Source organism: Dendrobates tinctorius, unplaced genomic scaffold (assembly GCF_039654945.1).
Source record: "Dendrobates tinctorius isolate UK_male_01 unplaced genomic scaffold, ASM3965494v1 ptg000008l, whole genome shotgun sequence".
NCBI lineage: Eukaryota > Metazoa > Chordata > Amphibia > Anura > Dendrobatidae > Dendrobates > Dendrobates tinctorius.
The window spans coordinates 27,116,836-27,135,000 of record NW_027361676.1 but is presented as its reverse complement, the minus strand read 5'-3'; the positions used below and the strand labels follow the sequence as shown (position 1 = coordinate 27,135,000).

Sequence of the window (18,165 nt, the reverse complement as noted above, 5' to 3'; positions counted from 1 at the left end):
CTTTATTTTCAGTTTTGAGATAATGATATGCTCGTGCCCCGGGGCGGGTCTTCATGTGATACTCTGCTTAGGTATTCATGTGTATGGCTTCTGACAGGTCACTGATCCTTCACTTACCTGACCCCTAGTTTACATAATGAATATTATATACAGTGCCTACAAGTAGTATTCAACCCCCTGCAGATTTAGCAGGTTTGAAAAGATGCAAATAAGTTAGAGCCTTCAAACTTCACACAAGAGCAGGATTTATTAACAGATGCATAAATCTTACAAACCAAAAAGTTATGTTGCTCAGTTAAATTTTAATAAATTTTAAACATAAAAGTGTGGGTCAATTATTATTCAACCCCTAGGTTTAATATTTTGTGGAATAACCCTTGTTTGCAATTACAGCTAATAATCGTCTTTTATAAGACCTAATCAGGCCGGCACAGGTCTCTGGAGTTATCTTGGCCCACTCCTCCATGCAGATCTTCTCCAAGTTATCTAGGTTCTTTGGGTGTCTCATGAGGACTTTAATCTTGAGCTCCTTCCACAAGTTTTCAATTGGGTTAAGGTCAGGAGACTGACTAGGCCACTCCAACACCTTGATTTTTTGCCTCTTGAACCAGGCCTTGGCTTTGTTGGCTGTGTGCTTTGGGTCGTTGTCTTGTTGGAAGATGAAATGACGACCCATCTTAAGATCCTTGATGGAGGAGCGGAGGTTCTTGGCCAAAATCTCCAGGTAGGCCGTGCTATCCATCTTCCCATGGATGCGGACCAGATGGCCAGGCCCCTTGGCTGAGAAACAGCCCCACAGCATGATGCTGCCACCACCATGCTTAACTGTAGGGATGGTATTCTTGGGGTCGTATGCAGTGCCATCCAGTCTCCAAACGTCCCTTGTGTGGTTGGCACCAAAGATCTCGATCTTGGTCTCATCAGACCAGAGAACCTTGAACCAGTCTGTCTCAGAGTCCTCCAAGTGATCATGAGCAAACTGTAGACGAGCCTTGACATGACGCTTTGAAAGTAAAGGTACCTTACGGGCTCGTCTGGAACGGAGACCATTGCGGTGGAGTACGTTACTTATTGTATTGACTGAAACCAATGTCCCCACTGCCATGAGATCTTCCCGGAGCTCCTTCCTTGTTGTCCTTGGGTTAGCCTTGACTCTTCGGACAAGCCTGGCCTCGGCACGGGAGGAAACTTTCAAAGGCTGTCCAGGCCGTGGAAGGCTAACAGTAGTTCCATAAGCCTTCCACTTCCGGATGATGCTCCCAACAGTGGAGACAGGTAGGCCCAACTCCTTGGAAAGGGTTTTGTACCCCTTGCCAGCCTTGTGACCCTCCACGATCTTGTCTCTGATGGCCTTGGAATGCTCCTTTGTCTTTCCCATGTTGACCATGTATGAGTGCTGTTCACAAGTTTGGGGAGGGTCTTAAATAGTCAGAAAAGGCTGGAAAAAGAGATAATTAATCCAAACATGTGAAGCTCATTGTTCTTTGTGCCTGAAATACTTCTTAATACTTTAGGGGAACCAAACAGAATTCTGGTGGTTTGAGGGGTTGAATAATAAATGACCCTCTGAATAAACTTTTCACAATTTTAAAAAAAATTAAACAAAGAAATAACATTCTTTTTTGCTGCAGTGCATTTCACACTTCCAGGCTGATCTACAGTCCAAATGTCACAATGCCAAGTTAATTCCGAATGTGTAAACCTGCTAAATCTGCAGGGGGTTGAATACTGCTTGTAGGCACTGTATCTTGAGAACAAAAGATCACCTGCAGCAGGTGGTTCGTGCAGTTCATTCTTTTATTTGATGCTATGAACAAGTTAATAAAAAGAAAAGTTTCTCAAAATTGCTTCGGCCGTGCCTGCACCATAGTAGCTATTAGTGACCGCTGATGGCTGCAACTGCGCAGTCGCGATCGATGCCATTTTGAGACTTTTTTTATAGCCTGAAATAAAATAACTAAATGCATATTACACATGCAATCATTTGGCTATATATATATTTCATTATGCACAGTAGGGAAAAAAGTATTTAGTCAGCCACCAATTGTGCAAGTTTTCCCCACTTAAAAAGATGAGAGGTCTGTAATTGACATCATAGGTAGACCACAACTATGAGAGTCAAAAGGAGAAAACAAATCCATAAAATCACCTTGTCTGATTTAGCAAGATTTATTTAGCAAAGTATGAAGGGAAATAAGTACACCTAAAACATGCAAGATTTCTGGCTCTCACAGACCTGTAACTTCTTCAAGAGGCTCCTCTGTCCTCCACTAAGTACCTGTAGTAATGGCACCTCTTTGAACTTGTTATCAGTATAAAAGACACCTGTCCACAACTTCAGTCAGTCACACACCAACTCTACTATGGTGAAGACCAAAGAGCTGTCGAAGGACACCAGAAACAAAATTGTAGCCCTGCACCAGGCTGGAAAGACTGGATCTGCAATAGGCAAGCAGCTGGTGTGATGAAATCAACTGTGGGAGCACTAATAAGACAATGGAAGACATACAAGACCACTGATAATCTCCCTCGATCTGGGGCTCCACACAAGATCTCACGCTCTGGGGTCAAAGTGATCACAAGGACGGTGAGCAAAAATCCCAGAACCACACGGGGGGACCTAGTGAATGACCTACATAGAGCTGGGACCACCGTAACAAAGGCTACCATCAGTAACACACTACGCCACCAGGTACTCAGATCCTGCAGTGCCAGACGTGTCCACCTGTTTAAACCAGTACATGTCTGGGCCCGTTTGAAGTTTGCTAGAGTATTTGGATTATCCAGAAGAGTATTGGGAGAAATGTCATATGGTCTGATGAAAGCATAGTAGAACTGTTTGGTAGAAACAAAACTTGTTGTGTTTTGGAGGAGACAGAATGCTGAGTTGCATCCAAAAGAACACCATACCTACTGTGAAGCATGGGCAACATCATGCTTTGGGGCTGTTTCTCTGCAAAGGGACCAGGAAGACTGATCTATGTACATGACAGAATGGGGCCATGTATTGTGAGATTTTGAGTGAAAACCTCCTTCCATTAGTAAGGACAGAAATGTGGATGGGTCTTTCAGCATGATAATGATCCCAACCACACTGCCAGGGCAATGAAGGAGTGGCTTCGTAAGAAGCATATGAAGGTCCTGAAGTGTCTAGCCAGTCTCCAGATCTCAACCCCATAGAAAACCTTTCGAGGGAGTTGAAAGTCCTTGTTGCCCAGCGACAGGCCCAAAACATCACTGCTCTAGAGGAGATCTGCATGGAGGAATGGGCCAACATACCACCAACAGTGTGTGCCAACCTTATGAAGACTTACAGAAAACGTTTGACCTCTGTCATTGCCAACAAAGGACTTCAGATTTTGTATTAGTCTAGCCTGATGAAGAGACCTGAGTAGTCTCGGAAGCTTGCAATGTATTACCATCTTTTCAGTTAGCCATTAAAAGGTATCAACTACTGAGGACTCTCAATCCTGAATATTTTTCTATAGCGAAATATTGAGATGAACTTTTCTTAATGACCAAATACTTATTTTCCACCATAATTTGCTAAATAAATCTTGCCAAATCAGACAAGGTGATTTTCTGGATGTGTTTTCTCTTTTTGACTTTCATAGTTGTGGTCTAACTATGATGTCAATTACAGGCCTCTCATATTTTCAAGCGGGAGAACTTGCACAATTGGGGGCTGACTAAATAATTTTTTTCCCCATTATAAAATAGAGGGCAGGTCAATGAGGGATCAGTGACCTGTCAGAAGCCATATATATATGAAAACTTAATCAGAAGGGTGGAGATAGATGGATTGAAAAGTAGGTGGTAAGATCTAAATAAATGGCCATGTCAGGGTGCACCGGGCGCCTGTACTTGGTTTTAGCATTTTGTGGTGACATTCCCTTTAATGATACTGGTGGCCTTCTGTATAAAAGAAAAAAAATAAATGCCGTTCCACCTGATCTGCAGCTGCACATTCTGCTACACCTCCAGGTTTGCCATTCCTAAAACAGAACATTATTTTTGTCTTAAATGTAATTGTTATGTGATTTGTTGTAGACCGACCAACTTTTTTTCTCTCTGCTTTAAAAACTGTAATGCCTGTGACTTTCCACAAGAGACTCTGGTTAGTGAGATGTTTTGTGAGGTTGTTATAATGTTCCAAACACTTTTTTCCCCCCCTTGCAGCATGATAAGGAGGGTCTGCTCAGTATGGCCAATGCCGGCCCCAACACCAACGGTTCTCAGTTCTTCATCACAACTGTCCCCACGCCCCATCTAGATGGGAAACACGTGGTATTTGGTCAAGTCCTCAAAGGATATGGCATTGTGAAACTGCTGGAAAGTGTTGAAGTTAAAGAGGAGAAACCTGCTAAAGTAAGTGTCTTGTGGGTGTATGCCATCATTTAGTTTTGGAGTGATGCTTAAATTTAGATCTTTTTTTTTTTTTTCTGTATAATTTTACCTGAGAAATTGTTTTTCCGAGGAGGAGGTGCATGCAGCACATTAGCTAGAGAGTTGTTGTCAGTCAGTCTTACTCCTCCGCACAGTGTTTCTGGGTTAAGTACACGTGGCAGGTATATATTCTCATGAGTATATGCCGGACTTGGAGGCACAGTCGGCCTTGGTATCTGTCCACCATAAGGCCTAGAGATGAGCAGATTGATTCACGGTCCTCCCGTCTTGCTGCTTGTCTCTACTGGGTATCTATGGCATAAAAAACCTGAATATGACGATGATTTTCAGTATTTATACCTTTTACCATGCTTTCATTTTCTATGTAGTTGTGTTTAGTAGCAGAATGCGGAGAGCTGCAGGATGGTGACGAGTGGGGCATGTCTCCTGTGGACGGTTCTGGAGACACCCATCCTGACTTCCCTGAAGACTCTGATGTAGAATTAAATGATGTAAGCACTTTGTACATTTCTCTGCAATACTTCAGTGAGAACTTTCTGACTTGTGATATCTTAGGCCTCTTTCACACTTCAGTTTTTTGCATCAGTTCAAATCCGCCAAAAAGTCAGACTAGCGGATCCGTTCTCAACTGATGAGAACGGATGGCACAGGATCCGTTTTCAGACGGATCCTGAAAATGTAAAAGAGATTGAGAGAGAGAGAGAGAGAGATTTTTTTTTTTTTGTCCGGCACCTAGAAAGAATTTCGGGTTAAATGAGTGTCTGGAGGATCCGCCAGAGAAAAAAACGTTGCAAGCTCCGTTTTGAAATGTTTGAGGATGGTGACGGACAGCAGCTTTTGGCGGATCCTCAAAAAAAACGGATGCAACGGACAGCAATCCGTCACAATCCGCCATTAATGAAAGTCAATGGAGAAAAAAAACGGATCCTCACAAGAAAATTGAGGATCCGTTTTTTTCAAAACCTGGCGGATTGTGACTGATTGTAAAAAACTGAAGTGTGAAAGAGGCCTTAAGGACCGAGGGTTTTCTGAACGGGCATGTAATAATCCCTGTACAAAGCCAACGCTCTTCTTATTTTGTTTGACAGGTTGAGAAGATCGTGAATATAGCAGAAGATGTCAAGAATATTGGAAATAACTTATTCAAATCTCAGAATTGGGAAATGGCAATAAAAAAGTACAATAAAGCTCTAAGGTACAGGAATATGTCTACAATGAGTACTCAGTGGTAGTTACATGGCTTGTTTGTAACTCTCATTGATTTATTGCGTGCTTTGAAACTTATCGGGAGTTTGTTAACCCCCAACTGCAAATACAGCTGAGTATACCAGTAACATTAAACCTTTCACGACATGCGCCGTAGCATTTCATGTCCCTCCATTTGCTTTGGGCTCTGGCCCTGAGCCCACATCTTTCCCGGCACACGTCAGCTGTTTTGAACAGCTGCTAGTGGAATCGCAATCCACCCATGTCTGTTAAACTGTTCAGTACTGCTGTCAACCTCTGACAGCGGCATTTAATGTGATTACGCCCATCGGCGCCCGTGTCACATGACTGCAGGTTGCAATGGGTTGGCATGACAAGCCGAAGTCTGCAGAAGACCCTTGTGGTTGTCATTGCCGGATTGCTATGAGCACTGTCCAGCGGTCAGAGCTCATAGCAAGTGACCATTTCTGCTACATGAAGGAGCTCACTCACCACGTTCAGGCTCTGCGCTGAAGCTGCTCGCACACTATACTTCCGGTTGTAATGAATGGTGGTCCCAGACTGGCAGGGGTTCAAGATCAGATCATGCCCGCGCTGATATAAATTATAAATGAATATTTCTCCAGTCACCTTCCACGACAGTCACCTTGGGAGGTTGTCTCTCCGCCCTAATTGGGTACAGGAAACACACAGAGGTTAAATAACCCTCCCCCTCCAGCTACATCCAGTGTTTTTCCTGTCCCCCAGTGGGGCTTGAAGAGGTTACAGAAGGGGCTGCCGTGGCCAGTGAGCGGAGCTCCTACATACTTACAGCTGGGCAGCCGAGGTCTGGGGGTTCGCCTCTCCTCCGTGTCGCTGCTCCCGTCTCCACCTCCCGGTGTGACTCGGGACTCGTCCGCCCCTCCCGCGCCCCCCCCGGGGCAAAACGGGGCGGTATAGTGCTGGTCGGGGTCCTCCCGTTAGCTCCCCGGCTTTCTCCTTCCTCCCACGCTGCTGTTAGGCCGCACGTGCGTCGGAGGGGGCGGGGCTTCAGACCGGAATTGACGTCGGCACGCACTTCTGGTTCGCATCCTCCAGCGTCTCCTGGGACAGAGACGCGCGCCGGCACCTGGGGATCCGATGGCAGCAGGGGTCCGGCGGCCGTTTCTCCCCATGGACCAGGAGGAAGGAGGGGCACAATATGACAGACGCTGCAAACACCCATATAAGGGTGCCACAGACTCCAGGTAAGCGCAGTGTGTCTGTATGAGTGCGGTCATGGACGGTGACTAGCCCTCAACTGCTGCATCTGCGGAGCCCAGCGTTCCCCCTCCTACCGTGAGTAGCAGGGCCGGTCCCTAAACTGTTAAACGTTGGTGGCACGGGTCTGAGCAAGCCTTCTCTCTCTTCTTGTAGGAGGACAAGGCCTCTGCCCCAAGAAACCCTCGCAAATGTGGTATCTGTGGTGCCAGGTTCCCTTCTGATAACAAAATGAAGCTATGCCAGCCCTGTACGCAGAACATTCTGCGCACCAAACAGCCCTCCCTGTTTGACAGCATAAAAACTCTCATAAGACAGGAGGTTCAGACCTCCATGGCGGTCCAGACCCCGGTGACCCAGGGCCCTCCCCCAAAAAAGAGGAAAAGGGCACCTACGGAGGCCGACTCAGATTCAGGAGAAGTCCATTTCTCAGGGTCAGAGTATATTTGGGAGAATGAGGGCTCCACATCCACCTCCAAACACGACGCAAAGAAATACTATTTTTCCTCTGAGGATATGGAGGAATTGGTCTCCATGGTGAGAAATACCATGGGGGTTGAGGAGGAGGAGGTGAAGCTCTCAGTCCAGGATGAGATGTTTGGTGGGCTGAAACCCAGAAGTAGAAAAGGCTTTCCGGTTCACGAAAACATACAAAATCTAATAGCTCAGGAGTGGTCCTCCCCCGAGAAGGCACTTAGTGTACCATCAGAACTAAAAAAAAAAAACGCTTTCCCCTCGAGGGTGACAGCTCTATTCGGGAAATTCGTAAAATAGATGTGCAGGTCTCTAAAGTGACTAAAAAGACATCCCTCCCTTTCGAGGACTCTTCCCAGTTGAAGGATCCGATGGATCGTAAAATAGAAAGTCACCTTAAGAAATCCTGGGAAGCTTCTACGAACTTGCTTAAGGCAAACGTAGCCTCCACTTGTGCCACCAGATCATTGTTCTTCTGGCTTCGTACGTTAGAGGAACACCTCTCGGGAGGTACTCCCAGAGAAGAAATCTTAGATTCCCTTTACCTCCTCCAAAAAGCAACAGGCTTTTTAGCCGATGCTTCGAGAGAAACGGTGCGGGTAGCAGCAAGGTCTCTAGTCCTTACAAATTCGGTTAGAAGAGCCCTTTGGCTGAAGTCATGGGGAGGTGACATCACCTCCAAGACAAAGCTCTGTGCCATCCCCTTCCAGGGGCACCACGTGTTCGGACAAGTCTTGGATGACGTCCTCGAAAAGACCTCCGACAAAAAGAAATCGCTACCCGAGCAGAGAGTTGCCAAGAGACATTTTTTTCGTCCCCCCACGAGAGCAGGACTCCGAAAGGGAGTTCAGAGGGAAAGGCAAGACGGGACGATGGAGCTACCCGAAGGGGGCTAGAGGGAAAAACATCCTTGCCTCTCAGCAACAACAACCCCCTGACAAACAGTGACTCCCCGGTGGGGTGTCGACTCGCTCAGTTTTTCGCCCAATGGCAGGCCACGACCTCGAACCAGTGGATCCTGCGTACGATACAATTTGGGCTAAAACTGGAGTTCGAACCACATCTCCCCACCCACTGTTTAAGAGTCAGCCCTACACAGTCCCCAAGTCTCCAAAAAGTTCTACTTCTTCAGATAGAAGATCTATTACGGGAAGGAGTAATTTCATACGTACCTCAACAGGAAATTGGCAGAGGACATTACTCCCCGCCTATTCCTGGCGAAGAAGCCCTCCGGAAAGCACAGACTTATAAACCTAAAACCCCTGAATCGCTTCATCAGATATCAGAGGTTCAAGATGGAGTCAGTAAAATCGGCAATCCCTCTTATTGGGCAGGGCTGGCTGATGGCTACAATAGACCTAAGGGACGCGTATTACCATGTCCCAATTCATCCGGATCACCAGAAGTTCCTGAGGTTCGCGGTGTCCCACAACCAAGGGATCAGCCATCTCCAGTTCAACGCCCTCCCTTTTGGCATATCCCCGGCACCAAGGGTATTTACGAAAATAATGAGGGAAGCAGTCATTTCTATCCGTCTTCAGGGAAAATGCATATTTAGACGATCTGCTTATTATCTCTCCATCAGTGTCCCGGCTGAACCAGGACGTGTCAAAGACCCTGTAGATGCTCGAATCCCTAGGTTGGATCCTGGGGATCCTCTTAGATTCGGAAAAAAGGATGTCCTTTCTTCCCGATATCGTCAGTCAGATTTTCATCTGAGAATAGTCCGGTTCAGAGAGCAAGGGACACCGACTGAGGGACGCCATGTCTATCCTGGGTTCCCTGACATTGTGTTTTCAGGCGGTATCCTGGGCACAGGCACATACGCGAATCCTCCAGTCATACATCCTGGTAAGCGCAAGGAAGTATCGGAACAATCTATCGAAAAAGATTCCACTTCTAGGACACGTAAAATCTGCCCTCTTGTGGTGGCTGAATTACCGGAACTTGAGACGAGTAATAAGCTGGGACCAGCTTCTTCTGGAAATACTCTGTACCGATGCCAGTCTGAGAGGTTGGGGAGCCGTGGTGGAGGTGTCTTACTTCCAGGGACAATGGTCCCAGAACATAAGAACCAGATCTTCAAATCTAAGGGAATTACTAAAAGCCGCTTCATCCCTTATCCAGAACAATCACGTCGAGATATACTCCGACAACATAACCACGGTAGCATATCTCAAAAACCAGGGGGCACGAAGTATGCCAGTCTGAAGACGGTGGCAAAAAGAATCTTCCTATGGGAAGAAAAACGCCTATTATCCATCTCCGCGGTACACCTGAAGGGGTCGGAAAACATCCAGGCGGACTTCCGAAGGACGTCCAACCGGGAGAGTGGTGTCTGAATCAGGAATCAGGAAGTCTTCCAGGCTCTGACCTTAAGATGGGGAGACCCAGAAGTCGACCTATTTGCAAATGCTCAAAACGCTAAGACAACAACCTACTTCTCCCTCGGTCCCACGTACGGAGCCCGGGGGACGGATGCGTTCGCTCATCCATGGGTCTTCAGACTGGCCTACGCCTTTCCACCAATACCTATGTTGGCAAGGACGCTGCAGAAAATCAGATCAGACAAGGTCACGACAATCCTGGTGGCTCAAATGTGGCCAGGACGGAGCTGGTACAACGCCCTGTTGGACATGGCCCTGGAAGGTCCCTTGCTTCTACCCCAAAAGACACAGCCTTTTCCAGGGGCCCTTACTGAACCCAAACCCCAGCAAACTGAGTCTAGCAGCTTAGTTATTGAGGCCAACATTCTGAGTGCCAAAGGGCTATCGGATGAAGTAGTCCGGACCCTGCAGAAAAGTAGAAAGCCGGTAACTAATGCCATATATGGCAAAATATGGAAGAAATTTTCTTCCTGGTGTCTTCCTAAGGTCCCTGACCCCTTCCATCCCAATATTGCCCAGGTCCTAGATTTCCTGCAAAAAGGGGTTAGAGCTAGGACTTACTCCAAGCACACTGAGGGTATCTGCCCTTAGTTCTTTTTTTGACCAAGACCTGGCCAGACACCGTTGGGTTAAACGATTCATGACCGCTGCAAGCAGAATACGGCCTACACTCCCTAGTCGGGTTCCCCCCTGGGATCTTAATGTAGTGCTGAATAGCCTAACACAGGCCCCGTTTGAGCCCTTGTCAGAAATTTAATTGAGGATTCTCACACTCAAAGCAGTCTTTCTTGTAGCAATCACCACTGCTAGGCGGGTGGGGGAACTACAGGCCCTATCGGTACAAGAACCATACCTCCTACTTAACTCAGACAGTATAGTACTGCGCCTAGACCCCTCCTTTATGCCCAAAGTTGGGTCAGACTTCCATCAAGGCCAGGATATTGTGTTGCCCTCATTCTGCCCAAATCCTTCTAATACGAACGAAGGAAGACAGGTTCCATACCCTGGATGTTCGCAGGGTGGTCCTCCATTACCTTGAAATAGCCAGGGTTTGGAGAATCGACCAGAACCTGTTCATTCAGTATTCAGGACGGAGTAAGGGAAAGAAGGCAGCAAAGAACACGATAGCAAGTTGGATCAAGCAGTTCATCTCCCTGGCATATGCATCAAGAGAGCTCTCCTCTCGAGATGCTAAAGACCCACTCCACTCGATCAGTCGCTACATCATGGGCAGCAAGAGGGAACGCGTCTTCGGAGCAGATATGCAGAGCTGCCACCTGGTCCTCTGTACACACCTTTACCAGACACTATAGACTGAATTTTAATAGGGATCCAACATTTAGCAGACGCGTTCTGCAAGCCGTAGTCCCTCCCTAGAAACTAGTGTTGGTATAACTCCAAGGTGACTGTCGTGGAAGGTGACTGGAGAAAATAGAATTAGACTTACCGGTAATTCAGTTTCTAGGAACCTTCCACGACGATATCTTACCGGACGATTCCTGCTCTACTGGCGGTAACTATTCATGCTAGTATGTCCAGAAAAAACACTGGAGGTAGCAGGAAGGGGAGGGTTATTTAACCTCTTTGTGTTTCCTGTCCCCCATTAGGGCGGGGAGACAACCTCCCAAGGTGACTGTCGTGGAAGGTTCCTAGAAACCGAATTACCGGTTAATCTAATTCTATTTTCAGTCACTACTACGCTGAAAAGTATGTTACTGGTATGATTTTTTTTAAAAGGGCTGAGTACCATATATAAATGTTTAAGTATCTGAATTTGCAGTTTGGGGTTGAGACGCCCTTTAACTAATATGCCAGCCTGTTTGGAGATAAATTTATCAAAAATAATTACAGGTACTGTGTTCGTGTCGTAGTCAATGATTTTGTCCATTTAGTAACGACAGCAGCAGTCTGTGCTTGCAACAGTTTTCTCAACTCGCCCTTGAAGTGACTTCTAGATGAATCCGGCTTTGCCACAATATGCAGTCACGCTTATAACGATGATATATCATTCTAGGCCTTGGGTTGTCGGGCTGTGTGTTACTCTGTTAGTAAAGGCATTTATGGAGTCCTCTTAAGATGTATGAGCTAGAATAGATAGAAATGTTACTGTGATTGATTTTTGCCATTTTCCAGATATGTGGAAAGCTGTAAAGATGTCACCGGAGATGACAACATTGCAAAGTTAAATCCAATTGCTGTAAGCTGCAATCTGAATATTGCCGCTTGTAAGCTGAAGGTGTCTGACTTCAGAGCTGCTATCGAAAGCTGCCATGAGGTAAGTGCTCAGATGTGTTGCAGAAATTGTTCAATTCAAAGTATTATCATTATATATTTTTTTTTTTTGCTAAAACTTATTTTTTATATAGGCTCTTGAAATCGATGCATCTAATACAAAAGCACTTTACAGACGGGCCCAGGGCTGGCAGGGGTTGAAGGATTATGAGCAAGCACTGGTAAAGGGTTTACATAAACTCTATTAGATGGAGACTTAAAATAATTTATTTTGAAACTATATATTTTTTTAAATTTTTTTTCTTAGGAGGATCTTAAAAAGGCTCATGAGGTGGCACCTGAGGACAAAGGTAAATGGATTTATATTGAAAGGTTCTCACTGTGACTGGGTAGCTCCATCTCAGTGTGTGGCCTTAAACAGGACCTGTCCTATTATTAATACTTTTGATTATTTTAGCTGTAGGCCTGGGTGTGATTACCAGTCTTGGGCTATGTGCACACAGTCTTGTGACACATCTTAGTATTGGATGTTTTGTTTTATTCTTTCTGAAACAGCACATGAACTCTCAGTCTCATTGATCCATACTCGCACCTGTTTTATAGACTGATGTATGTCTCTATGTGAGACGCAGAAGCTATGTCCTATTCTCATCCACTGTGCAGATCAAACTCTGCCATTATTAAAGTTTGTGGCTAAACTTCCAAGGTCAAAGTCTACCTGCTGCAGTGAAACAAAATACTGATGCAATTAGGAGGACACCAGAGAAAAAACTTTTTTTTTTTTTTTTCCTTTTCTTCCAGATAGTAACACTGAAACTGATGTGTGAATACAGCCTTATAGACACAGTACTGTACTTCTGAGTAATGAAGACTGCCATATTCATTCCAGGCTAGTAGAGACACTGCTACCTGCATGTTGTGACCTGTGCTGTTCTTCTCCGGAATAGAATGGTCACACATCGCTCCTGCTGGCGATTCATTTGCCTCTGCTGATGTCACGTCGACAAAGCGGAGGGTCCTTTTCCTCTCTGTCTTCGGGGCATGACTGACACCGTAATGCTGATTGAAAGTCGACTCCTTCAATTACGCAGCGGGGATCCAGCTGTCAGTCGAAATGATGTCTTCAGTCATGTTCCGTGAGCAGAGCAGAAAAGAAGCCGCTGCTCTGTCCACGTGACGTCAGCAGAGGTAGCTGAATCGCAGGCAGGAGCGGCCTGTGTTCGCAAAGAACTTTGCCGAGCACAACAGGCAGGTAGGCAGCAACTACTTGCCTTTTGATACTTGGGCAGTGTTTTTTTTTTTTTTAACTTTTAAAGAGTTAAAAATGTGCAGAATTACTACTATGAGTAACTGGAATAATGTAGTATCTGAGGCGCACACTAAGGGCGCAGACAGACCTCCTTATTTCTAGTGTGACGATTGCATCGTAAACCTCGTACTGGCTGGCTGCTCTCCTGACCTGAGTGACAGCTGCATAGATATAATCACACTGTCACGCTCAGGTCGGGATAGGTGCCGGGCCAGTTTGTGCAGTGCGATGCAATCATTGCACGAGTTATATGGTCGTCTATCTGCGCTGTAAGGGTAAGGCTTTATCTACATCACGTTTTTGTCACACTTCAAGGACTTCACTGCAGTTTCCGTCTGAAGCTCTGAAAGACTAGATTCAGGCAGATCTGCCTTTTGGGTCCATTGACTTTAATCAAGCAGACGGAGCCACTTTGTGCCGTGTCTGACCTCATTTTCGGCACTGTCTACATTTTTGTGGCAGACACCAAAAGCGTTGTTGACAGAACTTTTGTTGATGGGGTTAAGATTGGTCATGTTTCACATCATACTCTTCCAACCAATTATTTATCGACCTTGCTTTGTGGGCACAGTCATACTGGAACAGAAAAGGAACTCCCACCCCTCAAACTGTTCCCACAACACTGCAAGCATATAGTCTCTTTGTATGCTGAAGCATTAAGATTTCTCTTCGCGGGTGCTAAGGGGATTAGGCATCCCCTGAAAAACAACCCCATAGTATTCTCGTCGCTGCACTAAACGTAAAGGGAATCTCACCACATTTGAACTATGTGAGCTATTAATATCGGCATACAGGCTATAGACTGCTGAACACAGTCTTACCTGTGTGTCTGATATCAGCTGAGTTGTTGCTGAGAAATCTTTTATCACTTTATATAAGTGACCTCTTCCAGGCTAGGGGGCGGACGCTGCCTGGAGGATAACTCTGCCCCCAGAGCTTATGTTAAATATAAGGGGGAGTTACCAGTGGGATGTGTAATGGCTGCTGGCTGCGTTCCTGATCTCACTGCAGAGCTGTGTGTGATTATACCTGACACATCTGCAGGTTCCTCTCAGCTCCATCTCACAGGCTGCAATATTGTTACAGTGCAGCAGAGCTGAGAGAGAAGCAAAAAATGTGTTTGCAAGATGACAAATTTCACTTTTCCTGTTCTGTTTACTTGTCTCACTGATGACTCCCCTTCATGTAAAACAAGCTCTGGAGGCAGCGTTATCTCCTGACACCATCCGCTCCGGAGCCTGGAAGAGGTCAATTATATAAAGTGATGAAAGATGATTTCTCAACAACAAAGCATCTGATATGAGACACACATGTAGCGCTGTTTTCAGCAGTCTTTAACCTGCATAGCTATAGTAGTAGTTTAGATAGGTCAAAAGTGGTGACAGATTCCCTTTACCAGTTGTTACAATGAAGACCGACGGGTAACATTTTTCTGGCATTCACCAAAACCAGTCTGCCAGATCAGATCACTCCACAGAACATGCTAGTGCATTAGTCAGCGGTTTGGTGAGTCAACCTTTCAAATGTATTTTTTTTTTTTTTTTTAATTTTTGGGAATTTTTTCCTTATGTGCGCCACTCCACAGAACATGTTTCCACTGCTCCAGAGCTGGTATGCTCGACAACTATTATTGTGCTTGGTGAAGAAAGGCTTGCATGCAACTGTATGGACAAATCCAGGCCATAAAGGCCCTGGTGCATAGCTTTTGTGCTGATGTTAATCCCAGAGGAGGTTTGGACTCTGCAGTTATAGAGTCCGCAGAGCGTTGGTGACTCTTTTTGGTACTATGCGCCTCAGCAATTGGTGACCCCTCTCTGTAACTTTCTGTGGTCTCCTTGTGTGGTTTTCTCCACTTTTCGATAGTGCCACACACAGGTGATTGTGGAATATGCAGACATTTCGTGACCTGACCTGACCTATCGGTGCCATCCCACTATAGGACCACGCTCACATTCAGTAAGCTCTTCAGAATGAACCATTCTTTCACTGTTCTTCGTGAAGGCAGACTGCAGGGCTGAGAGCTGGATGTTATGCACCTATAGTAACGTGACTGATGTTAAAACCTGATTACACCTGACGTTCGTGATCAAGACGCTTGTCCATATAGTACATCTCTGTAAATCTCTTGCAGTCTAGATATTCTCATCTTTAAGGCTATGTGCACACGGTGCGCATCCTCCCGCGGATTTTTCTGCACGGATTTTACTAAATCCGCAGGTCAAATGACCTGCATTTTTCCTGCGGATTTCTTCCCTTTTTTTTTTTTTTTTTTTGCAGTTTTACTGCCGTTTTTGTGCGGTTTTCCACCTGCGGATTTGTAGAATGAAGCAGGTGGAAAACTAGCAAAACCGCACAAAAGAAGTCACATGCTGCTTTTTTTTTTTTTCCCCCCCCGCAGAAAAATCCACAGCATGTGCACAGCGTTTTTTTGTTTTCATAGGCTATAATGGTACTGTACATCACCTGCAGATCCGCAGCGGTAAATCCCCTGCGGATCCGCAGTAGAAACCGCACCGTGTGCACAGACCCTAAAGTGCAACCATCGTTTTAATTATATAAATCAATATTATATGTGAAAATAAGAAACTAATATATTTTACAGAGAATGTTGTTGTGTGTTTTTTTTTTTTTTTTGTTTTTTTTTTTGTCTTCCTGGATCTTTTATTCTCAAAATTCTCAATTCAACGGTAAAATCTGTATTCAGTGAAGACAGAATGTTACATTACTGAGAGAGAAGACGGCAGGCGCTACTGATGAGATTCTATATAGGAGGGAGGAGCTCTGGTTTTAGCCCCACCCCTCTACATGGACGATGGCGGTTACTACTGATGAGATTCTATATAGGAGGGAGGAGCTCTGGTTTTAGCCTCACCCCTCTACATGGATGATGGCCGTTACTACTGATGAGATTCTATATAGGAGGGAGGAGTTCTGGTTTTAGCCCCACCCCTCTACATGGATGATGGCAGTTACTACTGATGAGATTCTATATAGGAGGGAGGAGCTCTGGTTTTAGCCCCACCCCTCTACATGGATGATGGCAGTTACTACTGATGAGATTCTATATAGGAGGGAGGAGCTCTGGTTTTAGCCCCACCCCTCTACATGGATGATGGCAGTTACTACTGATGAGATTCTATATAGGAGGGAGGAGCTCTGGTTTTAGCCCCACCCCTCTACATGGATGATGGCAGTTGCTGCTGATAAAATCTTATCTCTGTAATTTTATAATTTTAGTCACTGAAGACAGATTTTACTGGTGGATTGAGAAGTTTGAAAATGAATGATCAGTTCAGGGGGAGATTGAAGCAGATTTCTCTGAAAAAATAATTTACAAAGTTTCTAATTTTCACATGTACTGTTGATTTATGGACTAAAAATTCAAACAGTGGTCTGGGATTTCCCAGTGACAGAATAGCTGAGCGCTGGCCTGGTGGACTTGTACCCTGGCACATAATGCCCATCTTGTGGCTAGGTAATTTGTGGAATACACCTTCAGTAACGTGATGTTCCCATGTGTAGGGACTTGTATTTTGGCTTGTCGGCATCAGTCTGTAGGAGCGACCTACCCCCCACTGCTCAGCGCTGTCAGATGTGCCACTAACCAGTGTGTCCTGTGCTCACTTCTTCTACGTTCTGTTCCCAGCTATCAGCAGTGAGATCCTTCGGGTCAAGCAGAGGATTAAAGAACAGAAGGAGAAAGAGAAAGCCGTGTACGCGAAGATGTTTGCGTAAATGTTTACAACCAACCTGGCATGCAGTGTACCGTAGAGCTCATCTGGGCGCAAAGTAAAACTGCTGTCTGATAAATAAACCAAAAAAAGAAAAAAAATGTAGTTTTTGAACCCAGGTGTTGGCATTTCACCTAAGTATTTTTTTGATGTTTACAGGTTTTTTTTTTTTATTTTTGTCTCCTGTTACACTGCATGAACTATGCAACGAGTGGGCTGCGCGGTGGATTTTTTCCTTTTTGTTTGTGGGTAGACTTCTATTGGGCTCCAGCAGTAAAAGCAACATCTTCTTGCCTTTCTCTGTAAGGCTGCCCATACACAGCGGCTTTTGGCAGATGGTAACATCTTCCAATCATCCCATACACAAATATTCTCAGGAGGAGGGGGGGTTTGTAATCTGCTGCCAAACTGACAGCTTCTTCTATCCCTGAGAACAAGAAGGTCAGGGAGTGGAAATCCTGCCAGTAGAGTACTGGGAGGCCCCCTAGCCCGATTTATGTGTATGGTTAGATCGGGCATAACTCGCAACTGTGTCTTTCTTGGGTAATCATTGGCTTGATCTCTAGCCCCTGCACTTAGCCCACCATTGTCAGGATGTTGCAGTGCAGTCCTGTTGGCCTTTGTCACTGAAACAGAACCATGTACCCCTCATCTACCGGTCAGACGAGACTTTCTTTGTATTGCAAGAGAAGCAGTAATCCCGTGTAATAAAGGCTTATTGTTATTTCTTTCATAAACTCGTGCATAGAGTAAATTGGTTTAATGTCTTCTATAATAAGTGGTTTCCCATGTGTAAGTGGTCATAACACAGTACAGAGAAGCTGGATTTAGGTATCAACTCTCCTAAGCAGTCTTTATAGGTAGAGATCTTAACGCCTCATTGACATATTTTAAAAAAATGCTGCTTTCTCTGGAAGACGTCATTGGATAGCAGACATCATGGTTACCGAATATTCAACTTTAAATGATCTGCATACCCATATAGATAGCTTAGGAGGGTTGATCCTTCTGACAAGATTCCCTTTGGCTTTGTGCATTTGCATCCTAAATACAAAATTTAGCAGCGTTCTAAATGGTTTTCATTAAAATTTTACAATGTTTTTAGTGGCCAGTCTTAAGGTCTTCACATGGCCAGCTGTCCTGCTTCTCACAGATCCAATGGCATGCTGCTTTTGGCTGC

At 45.3% G+C, this 18,165-nt stretch overlaps 1 protein-coding gene across 1 annotated transcript in view; it reads left to right on the top strand.

Annotated features, from left to right (window-relative positions):
* PPID (peptidylprolyl isomerase D) overlaps positions 1–17,739 on the top strand; it is a 35,189-nt gene extending 17,450 nt beyond the window's left edge. Inside the window, exons 4-10 of the mRNA XM_073576641.1 lie at positions 4,180–4,368; positions 4,776–4,898; positions 5,496–5,602; positions 11,847–11,988; positions 12,080–12,166; positions 12,253–12,295; positions 16,901–17,739. Coding sequence (XP_073432742.1) covers positions 4,180–4,368; positions 4,776–4,898; positions 5,496–5,602; positions 11,847–11,988; positions 12,080–12,166; positions 12,253–12,295; positions 16,901–16,989 — 780 coding nt within the window. The 3' untranslated portion in view covers positions 16,990–17,739. The remainder of the gene's footprint in view (positions 1–4,179; positions 4,369–4,775; positions 4,899–5,495; positions 5,603–11,846; positions 11,989–12,079; positions 12,167–12,252; positions 12,296–16,900) is intronic.
* Positions 17,740–18,165: the final 426 nt, after the last annotated feature.